We start from the raw sequence: 11,906 nt of genomic DNA on the forward strand, positions 1-11,906 counted from the left end.
AGAGGAAGGGAAGGAAAAAAAATAAGATAAAAACAGAGAGGAGGGGCGCCTGGGTGGCACAGCGGTTCAGCGTCCGCCTTCGGCTCAGGGCATGATCCTGGCGTTATGCGATTGAGCCCCACATCAGGCTCCTCCGCTATGAGCCTGCTTCTTCCTCTCCCAGTCCCCCTGCTTGTGTTCCCTCTCTTGCTGGCTGTCTCTCTCTCTGTCAAATAAATAAATAAAATCTTTAAAAAACACACACACACAAAAAAACAGAGAGGGAAGCAAACCATAAGAGACTCTCAACTACAGGGAACAAACTGAGGGTTGCTGGAGGGGAGGTCTGTGGGAGGACAGGGTAACTGGGTGATGGGCATTAAGGAGGACACCTGATGCTATGAGCACTGGTGTCACATGCAACTGATGAATCACTAAATTCTACCCCTGAAACTCTTAATATACTATATGTTAACTAAATTTAATTAAAATTAAAAAAATAAAAACTTAAAAATGTCTTTAAATTAAAAACTTAATAAAGCAATGCTGTCATATTAACTACTGAGATAAAATTATTTCTAGAACAATCTGGAGCACGAGGAATTCCATATCTTAGTCATACACTTTCTGCTTTAGAAACCCTGCACCCATTTCTGAAAAGAGAAATATGCACAAAAGTCCTGGGAGCTGGGTGGGTGGGTGGGTGGGTGGATGTGTGTGTCTGTGTGTGTGTGTGTGTGTGTGTGTGTGTGTGTGTGTGTGTAATACAAGGACCAAATCACAGCTTAAGTCTCCAAACCTGTCTTAGCCCAAAAAAGACAGATTCAATACCCACAATGGGGCCTAAAGAAGAAGGGCCAGTTTTTGAAATAAAATTAATACACTGTATTTCCCTAGATAAACAGCTTTTAAGGCAATCATGACTAGTAGAGAGGTGAATTAAAGAAGTAAAGATTGTGAACAAAAGCTGAAAGCCTTGCTGTTACATGAGGCGGACACCACCACTGCCTTCCCTTGCACACAGCGCCCCGCACCCAGGCTGCCGCCTGCACAGAGCCACGCTCAAACGTGGCTGCTCCGTGAAACACGCCCCGCCGTCTCTCTCCAAGGTTGAGTAAACGCCAACTACTTTCTGAAGTTTACCTGACCTTGACGGTCATTAACTGCCTATCTTTTGAGTTCAAACATTTTGTTAGACCTCCAAGATATGTATGCTTAAATGTTACCACCACCGTATCATAAGAGACCACCACCATTCCTCCACAACCCCCAAAACTACAAACCAGGGACAGAACTTGTTCGTTTTTGCTTCCCATCAGTGTAGAGCAGATACGAGTTAAGTAATACAAAATATAAAATTTTCATCTCAGAGTTCCTCAAAAGAAAATAAAAGGCCATATATTCTACAAGGTCAAGAATCACTAGCCTGGGAAGCAGATCTTGTGTTTTAGTTCTAGGATTCTAATGCCTGCCTCTGTAACTTTCTATGAATCTAGAGATGACCAGCATTTCCTAAAATGGTGTTTGCAGGACACTGTTCTGCAGGATGCTAACGGGTATGCACATTGACCGGGAAAGTCAGGATTAAAGTAAAGCTAAAATGGTTACTTGATGGCAGAACACCTGCAGGGCTTTAATATGGTAATAACGCTATAAATTTTCAAGATGAAATTCCATTATGAAGCCTTTGATAAACTAAGTTGAGCAAGATCATGAGGTGAGTTTAGAAATGCTTCAAAGAAGGCTGTTTTGTGTTTTTTTTCTAATTGCCGGGATATTACTGAATACTTCGTATCAGCTTCTAAGATGCTCTTACCTGATATGCGTTGCAGGCAGAGATTCATACTGGCGTGACAAAAAGAGCTCCCTGTGTTTCAGCTGATGCTTCTGTTTATCAGTCAAGTCTGCCTCGATTGTTGTTTCCGATTCTTCCTCAATTTCTTCTACACAAATAAAATTCAAAGAATGCATTATTACAGGGCACATTATCTACCTGGACATTAAGACAGATCAACCTTTCATTCAAAATTCTCTTCGAGCCAACTTTTATTACTTTATTTTAAATTTACATATTTAACTTGTCATTTGCATTACAATCATAAAATAACATGAATTGGGGCCACAAAGAGGAAGAACTCCAATTTTAAAATGGCAGATGGAACATATGCATTTATCTCCTCTTCCCCCATAAAACCACACCAAATACCAATTAAAATGCACACACATTTCAATGACAATAAAAGTGGAAACAACGATAGAAGAAAAACTTTCAGCCAAAAAAAGTTTTAGAAGATGGAAAGCAGATGCAAAAAAAAAAAAAAAGTACAAACTTAGCCAAGAGAAGGAAGTGACAATCTATATATGTACAGACAGATGCAAGGAGAAGGCAAGCACAAAGCCCGAAGTGACTTAGCCCTCAAAGATACCAAGTGCTGTGAGAAAGAGGAGTGGGCGAGAGAAAAAGCCAGCAGGAAAGGTTGAAAGTCTAACTACAACACTGTAACTGAATCCCAGAATATTTTATTTAAAAAAGAGAATAATCTTTTTAGAAAAGAAATAAATAATTGGGGCGCCTGGGTGGCACAGCGGTTAAGCGTCTGCCTTCGGCTCAGGGCGTGATCCCGGCGTTGTGGGATCGAGCCCCACATCAGGCTCCTCCGCTATGAGCCTGCTTCTTCCTCTCCCGTTCCCCCTGCTTGTGTTCCCTCTCTCGCTGGCTGTCTCTATCGCTGTCGAATAAATAAATAAAATCTTTAAAAAAAAAAAAAAGAAAGAAATAATAAAAAAGAGAATAACTGGAAAACAAGAAATCGGATAATACTTTTCAAATTTGATAACACAAACAAAAAGCTAATAGAAGGATTAGAAGGCACTGTTAAGGAAATCTGCCAGAAATTTCAACACTAAGACAAAGAAATAAATGAAAACCAAAATCTAAAATAAAAATAAAATAAAATAAAAATAATTCATGAAGCCCAACATCCCAAGAATAAAAGTTCCAGAAAGAAACAACAGAGAAAACACATTTCTTCATCTCTTTTGGTGGGAAGAGGGGGTGAGGAAAGACCTATCAAAGAAAAGATTCAAGAACATTTCCCCTTACTGAGGGAGAGGCGCAACCAGACTGAATTTCTGGCATAGTTAATTTTTAAGTGCTAACATGGGATCACAAAAATTTACGGAAAGAAAACATAGGTCACTAGAATGAGAGTGGAATTCTATATGAATAGCAACATTAGCATTCTATCCTAAGATGGTGGAGCAGTGTTATCCAAGAGGAAAAATGAGAGTCAACCTAGAATTGTACTTGTAAATTGTAAACTATTTATCAAGTCCGGAAACAGAGTAAGAATAATCCTTCATTCACTCAACCAAGATTTATTAGGTGACCAAACAGACACTATTCGAGGTGTTGGAGACAAGCAGTGAGCAAAAGTTATTAGGAAGAAACAATTCAAAGTATTTGCCTTTGAGAAACAGGGCTGGAAGCAAGGGACAGGAGACAGCAAAGTTGCACAAAAGTTTAAAAAAAAAAACAAACCACTGTATTTAATAATCTTTTTAAAGAAAAAAACAACCAAGTGTCATTTACAAACATACTTCCAAATAATTCTAGATACAAAAATTTCTTAATGTAATACCTGTAAGGGCTCACAGATCCTCTGCAGCCGTACTGGGCCGGACTGCGTGGGAACAGCAGGGGCACTGAGGACTCAGACGGTGAGACTACCAGAAGGGGCGGGGTGCTCTTCAGGTAGGAAGAGCTTAAATTTAGGATTCAGAGGACCTAATTTTGGGACACTGATAGGTAACACACATACACATACAGAGATATACACGTGTGTGTATTTCTGCTCCTTGCTGTCCTTATAAAATTCTTATTTATGGACCCAGAACCACAAATGAGATTTTATCACATACATAATTTTCTAATTTAGCAGTGTTTTTGAACCATGCGAGGGCAATGAATGGGGTTAAGCACCAGATCTTTTCTACAATACTTTGAAATTTTTAAAACTCTTGACTGAAAACGAACCTGAAAAACTGATTCAGAAAGACTCATCTAGCTCAAAAAATACATATATATATCTATAGTGACTTAAAGTTCTTTGAATGCTCTTTTTAATGAACTACTCAAAGAGACATCCAACACTAACACAACCAGTTACAGGGTGAAAAGGACTAGAATCTCTGACATGCAACCGAGCCAAATACAGAAACCACCAAACAGCATCTAAAATTTCCAAAATTTACTAGTGTTAAATTTCATTTACATATTTTCATAAATTTACACTGGCTTCTGAATAGAAATAATTCCATGCCATTAACATCCTAAAAACATTAAATAACCACAATGGCAAAACCGGCATTTGGACAATGAAAAATTTAAAAGACTTAATATAATTATCATCATCAGAAATTGGGCACATGGTAATAATATATTTATAATTTTTAAAACCATTTTACCAAGTTTGATAGAAGATCAAATTTGCTACCTTCCAAAAGTTATTAAAGTAGAAGTCCCACACTCTATACAGTGATAGGAAAGACAGATAACCAAATTATTTACTGTACTTTCTTTATAGCTGGGAAAGTTTCACCATGGTTTATTAGCAAGAAGGCACTGGGGGCATGGAGGGGGGAAAGTCTGCAGAAGGAAACTGTACAATAGGATTGTATAAAGTTTTAAGGAGCAATATAAATGTCACTATACTTAATACTGGTATCTTCTGGGGCACCTGGGTGGCTCAACTGGTTACACATCTGCCTTCGGCTCAGATCATGATTCCAGAGTCCAGGGATCGAGCCCCACATCGTCCGGTCCCCATGTTGTCCAGCTCCCTGCTCAGTGGGGAGTCTGCTTCTCCCCCGACACTCCCCCTTCTCATGTTCTATCTCTCTCTCAAATAAATAAATAAAAATCTTTAATAAAGAAAGTATTGATATGGGCACCTGGGTGGCTCAGTCTGTTAAGCATCTGCCTTCAGCTCAGGTCATGATCTCAGGGTCCTGGGATCCAGTCCCACATGGGGTTCCCTGCTCAGCCGGGAGTCTGCTTCTCCCTCTCCTCCTCCCCCCGCTTGTGCTCTCTTGTGCATGTGCACACTCGCTCTCTCCCTCATTAAAGAGGGAGAAAACTTAAAACTTAAAAAAAAAGATATTTAAAAAACAATACTGGTATCTTCTGTTTTAGTAGTACATACCACACAATGCATGACCTACCAAGGCTCCTACAAATTTCAAGGTTTTAGACTGCAAGATGAGAAAGGAGCCATGGCTAAAAATCTCAGCAAGGCTAATTACACATGCAGGCTGAGAAGGGATGGGGTAAGGCCAGCACAAACAGTATCTAAGAAGTGGGGATCAGAGAACAAATCAAACTAGCCAAACTGTCTACAGCACCAGAGCATCCAGCCATGGGATATGGGAGATCAGTCCTTTCAGCAGTAGGTTACAATCAGGAACTCAAGCAAAGCTTTAGAGAATGGGCATGTGACATGTACAAGACCAGAGCCAGTGACTGATGAATTTAGGTACCTGAACAATAAGGGACAGAAAGCAGGGAAGGAGGAGCCATTACTGATTCTAGGTACTTGACTTGGACTTGGGTGTTTTTCAGAATAGTTCAGAATTCTAATTCTTACGTATTAATTGGGAGGGATGGAGGGGAAAGCAGACAGGAGGAGAGTCCTCCACAGGTTATTCCCTTAGGTCTGCATTTTAATGGGAGTATCAGCCCGTGATGATGTTAGCTGGTACAGACCACACAGAAAAGCAGGCAGTTAAACATTTGACTGTAGATGCATTTAACAAGTACCCAAATGTTTGAAGGCATATTATTGGATTGAAAATAGCTCAGTATTGATACAACTCAAGTTTGTCTAGTAAGAAAAAAAATCCTCAAAAAAGGAATAAGGAAATTGAATAAAATAAAGATTTTTATGACAATGGAGATTTCAGGAAACCATCTGAATGAAGAAAAACAGTTTGGCAGTTTAGAGGCAAATAATAAAGAAAAATCATTTAAATTTCCATCATTAGCAATGAATAATCCAAAACTAAAATTAAGAAAACAATTTCACTTACAATGGCACCAATAGGAAAAAAATACTTAGAAAAACATTTAACAAAGGACAAATCTTGTATACTAAAAACTATAAACACTGTTGAAAGAAATTAAAGACCTAAATAAATGGAAAAACTATGTTCATGGATTGAATGACTTACTACGGTTAACACGGCAATTCTCCCTAAACTGATCTACAGATTCAATGCTACTTCTATCAAAATTACAACTGCCTTTTCACAAAAATTAATAAACCAACCCTAAAATTCATATGGACATGTAAGTGACCCAGAATAGCCAAAATTGTTTTGAAAAAGAACAAATTTAAGGGAACTCATACTTCCAGATTTTAAAGCTACAATAACCAAGACTATGCAGCATAAGGACAGACATACACATGAGAGTCCAGAAAAAAGCCCATACATTTATGGTTAATTGATTTTGGACAAGGGTATCAAGACAATTCATTGGAGGAATGAATTTTTTCCAAAATGGTGCTGAGAACAGTTAGATATCCATATGCAAAGAATAAAGTTTCACCCTCACACCATATACAAAAATTAATGCAGAATGAATCAAAGTCTAAATTTAAAAGCCAAAACTAGGGGTGCCCAGGTGGCTCAGTTAAGTGTCCGCCTCTTGATTTCGGTTCAGGTCATGATCTCAGGATTGTGAGACCAAGTCCCGAATCACACTCTGCAGTGGGTGGGGAGCCTGCTTCAGATTCTCTCTCCCCCCCTCTCTCTGTGTCCCTCCCCCATGCTCATGCACGGGCTCTCTCTCTCTTAAAAAAAAAAAAAAAAAAAAGAGAGCGCGCTAAAACTATAAAACTCTTAGATAAAACACAGGTATAGCTTTTCATGACTTAAGACTAGGTAATGGTTTCTTCACTGTGGTACCCCAAAGCCTAAGCAACCAAAAAATAAAATAGAATTATACATATACATATATGTATGTATATAAATTTGAATATTAAAATTTTTGTACTTAAAAGGACACTATCAAGAAAGTAGAGATGGGGCACCTGGCTGGCTCAGTCAGAGCAGCATGCGACTCTTGATGTTGGGGTTATGAGTGCAAGCTGCACGTTGGGCACAGAGCTTACTTAAACAGAAAAAGAAAGAAAAAAAAAAAAAAGAAAGTAGAGACAATCCACAGAATAGGAGAAAATATTTGAAAATCATGTATCTGGTAAGGGTCTAGTATCTAGGACATATACAGAACTCTTACAACTCAACAATAAAAAAACTCAATTAAATAATGGGCAGAGGATTTCAATAATACATTTCTCCAAGAAGATATACAAATGGCCGAAAGTATATGAAAAGATGTTCCACATCATTAGTCACTAGGGAAAAGCAAATGAAAATTACAGTGAGACATTTCATACCAACTAGATGATTACCATCAAAAAGACATAACAAGCATTAGCAAAAATATGGAAAAGTTGGAATCTTTGTACATTGCTGGGGTAAAATGGTGCTGCTGCATTGTTATACAGTTCGGAAGCTCCTCGGGTAGCTAAACATAGTTACCATAGACTAGCATTATTCAGCCATAAAAAGGAACGAAGTGCTGATGATTCATTCTACAATATAGATAAACCTTGAAGCATTATACCAAATGAAACACTGTGCAAGTGAAAGACACAAAGGGCCATATATTGTATGACTCCATTTATATGAAAAGTCCAGAATAAGCAAACCCACGGAGACAGGAAGTGGATAAGTAGTTGCTAGAGGATGGGTGGATGGGGAAACAGGGGAGTAACTGCTAATGGGTATGGCTTTCTTTGCAGCATGATAAAAAAAGCCCTGGAATTAAATAATGGTTGTGGCTAAACAAATTTGTGAATACACTAAAAACTACTAAATTATATACATTTTTTTTGAAAAAATGAATTATATGGTATGAGAACTATATCAAAGAAAAAAAGCTAAACCTGAAAAAAAAATGTCAAAATGGAAAAGGTCAGTAGAATCGTCATCTTCTGGTAATGTGCCAAAATGCGCAACACAAAGGGAAAGAGGAGAGGCGCCTGCTCTAAGTTCTCTAGGCCTTTTAGAACACAGGGTGCTGCTCCTTCTGCCACACATACTCCCATCTACAGGAAAGGTGATACTGTGGACATCAAGGGAACAGGCACTGTTCAAAAAGCAGTGCCCCCCAAATGCTACCATGGCAATACTGGAAAAGTCTACAGTGTGGCCCAGCATGCTGTTGGCATTGTTAGGGCACTGCTTTGTTAGGGCAAGATTCTCATTCTTGCCAAGTGAATTAAGGTACATACTGAGCAGAGAAAGCACTCTAAGAGCCGCATGAAGGAAAATGATAAGAAGGAAGCCAAAGAGAAAAAGCACTTGGGTTCAACCGAAGCACCCACCTGCCCCACCCAGAGAAGCACACTTTGTGAGAACCAGTGGAAAGGAGACTGCACTGCTGGAACCCATTCCCTAGGAGGTCATGGCATGATAGTTATAAAAACAAATAAAAGACCTTGCTCTGGACTGTAAAAAAAAAAAAAAAAAAAAAAGGAGAAGAAGAAGAAAGAAGAAAGAGAGAAAGTAAAGAGAAAAAAGAAGGGAAAAAAAGGGGAAAAAAAAGCACACACAATGCAAAAGGCCAAAAGAATAGATAAATTTCAGTACGGTCATGTAATGAAATTCTATTCATCAGCTAAAAATGCATACGTGAATCCAAGTACCAAGATGGATGGATCTCAAAAACTTGATGTTAAGCAAAAAAGCAATCTGCAGAAGGATACATATGTACGGTAACATTTCTTGAAATGCAAAAAGTGTTCTATAAAAATACACACATGTATAGCAAAAATATAAAAACATGAACGGAAAAAACACACCAAAGTTAAGACATCAATTCACCTATGGAGAAACTAGGAAGGGAATGGGGATATACATGGCACTACAAAAATCTGAAGCAAATATGTGAAAATATTAAGAGAAGACAAAGCTGGCTGGTAGATTCATAATTACACTACATTGTCTCTTTTCTGCTTCCTAAAAACACTTAAAAATAAAAAGTGAATAGGACCCAACAGAAGGGAAACACTTCTTTCTTTTGCCTGTACCTAAACTCTAATACATGTTAAACTGATTTTTTCCTTCATGGCAACAACCACTACAGTTGGTAATCATTTCTTTAACCTATATCTTCCTTGTCTTTATCTCTATCATCTTGCAAAAATATAAATTTCTACTGGCATTCTAGCATTAATCGATTTCTGAAATACATGAGAATATATATATATGTGTATAAATATACAAATAAATTTTGGTTTTGAAGACTAAAAAAGTAGTAGAGCAAAACAGAAAAGTGGGCCAGCTTGGGAGATCAAAATCAGGCAAGAACTAAGTGTCCAATGCTTCTATAAAGAAATGCATGAGGGGCGGCGCCTGCGTTGCTCAGGCAGTTAAGCAGCCAACTTTTGATTTTGGCTCAGGGCATGATCTCAGGGTCCTGAGATCAAGCCCCATGTCAGGCTTCTGCTCAGTGGGGAGTCGGCTTGAGATTATCTCCCTCTCCCTCCCGCCCCGCACTCGTGTGCTGGCTCTCTCTCTCAAGTAAATACATAAATCTTTAAAAAAAAATACATGAGATAATTGAGAGAACATTGGGATGGATGAAAAGTTAGCAGAAGATCAAATGTAAAGTTGGAAGACGCCTCTGAGATGTAGGTGCCAGATCCATTTAGACTTTCACCAACCTCCACATGGCAGAGTCCCCTCTTCATTGCCACAGAGCAACACCCATAGAAGCTTAAGATACTTGTCACATAATGCCTTACACTATAGTCATCTGATTCAGAGTCCCCTGAGAACAAAGATGGGTCATTTATCTTTGTATCCATGCTGTTTTACTCGTAGGGTAAAAAGAGATGGGACTTCCAAGAAATGTTCCTAACAGAGAGGGTAAGAACTATCGGGCAACACTCCAGTTAGTGACTGCAAGGATAGATGCAAAAGTTATGACTGCACAGTGTAGCTATCAAAAGGTTACCATTCAAGGGGCTCCACTCTTCACCATTCTTTCAAGATCTAACAGGGTGCATGGGAAACCAGGCTTCAGAGTCACACTTGAATTCAAATTCTAGTAACACATGTTCTGAGTTATGTGACCTTGGACAAATTATTTACTCTTTGTAATCCTCAGTTTCTTTATCTGTAAAATGTGTACACAATTCTTCCCTCTTAAGTTTACTGTAAGGATTAAGATAATGTACATAAATTGCTCAAGCACAGTGCCTAACACAGCATTAGATAAAAAACTGCTCGTACTATTTTTAAATGAATTTTAATATGATCATTGATATTTGAAAAACAACTATCTCCTAAAACAACCGTTCCTACTTAAGAAGGCAAATCATATTAAAATTAAAATGTTTTCACTTTTTTTTTTTTTTAGGATTTTTTATGTCATCCTATACCCAACATGGGGCTCAAACTCACGACCCTAATATCAAGAGTCATACCCTCCACCGACTAAGCCAGTCAGGCACCCATTTTTACTTTTTATAAACAAACAAAAACATATCTAGACCCCACCCGTGAAGACCCTGATTTAGAAACTGTGGCGTGAGTCATACCAGTTGAGCCTCAGTTAAGAATCATTATTATAAAATACTCATTTGAAAATATTACTCTGAAAGAACATCTATGACAGCTTTTTAGTCTCAGGACCCCTTAAACTCTTAAGTCCTATCAAAGACCTCAAAGAGCTTTTGTTTATATGGGCTATATCTACCAATACCGTAATAGAAATTAAAATGAAGAAATCCTTGAGACACCAATTACAAGCGCACAATCCATTACCATGAGAGTGACAGTGCCATCACGCATCATACACTCTCTGGAAAAACTCTGCTATATACTCATGAGACAATCAGTGGAACAATTAAATGATGTCTTAGTGTTATTATGAAAATTGTTCTGTCCTCCAGGCCTCCCTGAAAGGTATTCAAGAATGACTGACCTCTGCAAAAAAAAATATTAACTTAAGTATAACCTGAAAAGAAAAAAAGAAACTGCCCAAAGCAAGAGTTTTTTTTACTTTATTGGGTTTAAGAAACCTGTCACAAATTTTATCCTCACATTGTATGATATAATGACTCATACGCTGTTCTACAGCAAGTTAGGATCCCATCAGAAATTTAAGCTATTTGTGCTTTACATTTATTTATTCAAAGAACACTGCATCTGGCAAAGGCTGCCCAATCTTATAATATATTCAAAGTCCATCTGGAATTTTATACAGGCTTAACATGCCACCATGCATTTTTCCACTTGCTATCAATTTTTAAACTTAAGAAACAAAATAGGGGCGCCTGGGTGGCACAGCGGTTGGGCGTCTGCTTTCGGCTCAGGGCGTGATCCCTGCGTTGTGGGATCGAGCCCCACATCAGGCTCCTCTGCTGTGGGCCTGCTTCTTCCTCTCCCACTCGCCCTGCTGTGCTCCCTCTCTCGCTGGCTGTCTCTATCTCTGTCAAATAAATAAATAAAATCTTTAAAAAAAAAAAAAAAGAAAAGAAACAAAATAAAAGGATTCAAAGTAACCAAATTTTCCAGCACCACCAAACCACCATTCTCTCCAAATCATTGTGGACACAGCAGCCAGCATCTTCCTACAACACAACTCACGTTTCTCCTCTGCTTTGATCAAAACAAACAAAAAAACCAACCACCCTCAATAACATTCAACCACCACTGGAATCAAATCTAAACTTTCATGGCTGAAAAATCTCCTAATGATCAGTGCTGCCATATTTCCACCTATTCCCCTCCCAAACCCACCCCACTCCTGGAAGAAAAGAAAGAAAGGAAAGAAAGGAAAGAAAGGAAAGAAA

General features: G+C 38.4%; 1 protein-coding gene across 1 annotated transcript in view; it reads right to left on the bottom strand.

Annotated features, from left to right (window-relative positions):
• Positions 1 to 11,906, bottom strand: part of MTA3 (metastasis associated 1 family member 3) — a 159,872-nt gene that overhangs the window by 110,255 nt on the left and 37,711 nt on the right. The window contains exon 3 of the mRNA XM_034659594.1: positions 1,796 to 1,922. Within this exon, the coding sequence (XP_034515485.1) occupies positions 1,796 to 1,922 (127 nt within the window). The remainder of the gene's footprint in view (positions 1 to 1,795; positions 1,923 to 11,906) is intronic.

Source organism: Ailuropoda melanoleuca, chromosome 4, assembly GCF_002007445.2.
Source record: "Ailuropoda melanoleuca isolate Jingjing chromosome 4, ASM200744v2, whole genome shotgun sequence".
Taxonomy (NCBI): Eukaryota; Metazoa; Chordata; class Mammalia; order Carnivora; family Ursidae; genus Ailuropoda; species Ailuropoda melanoleuca.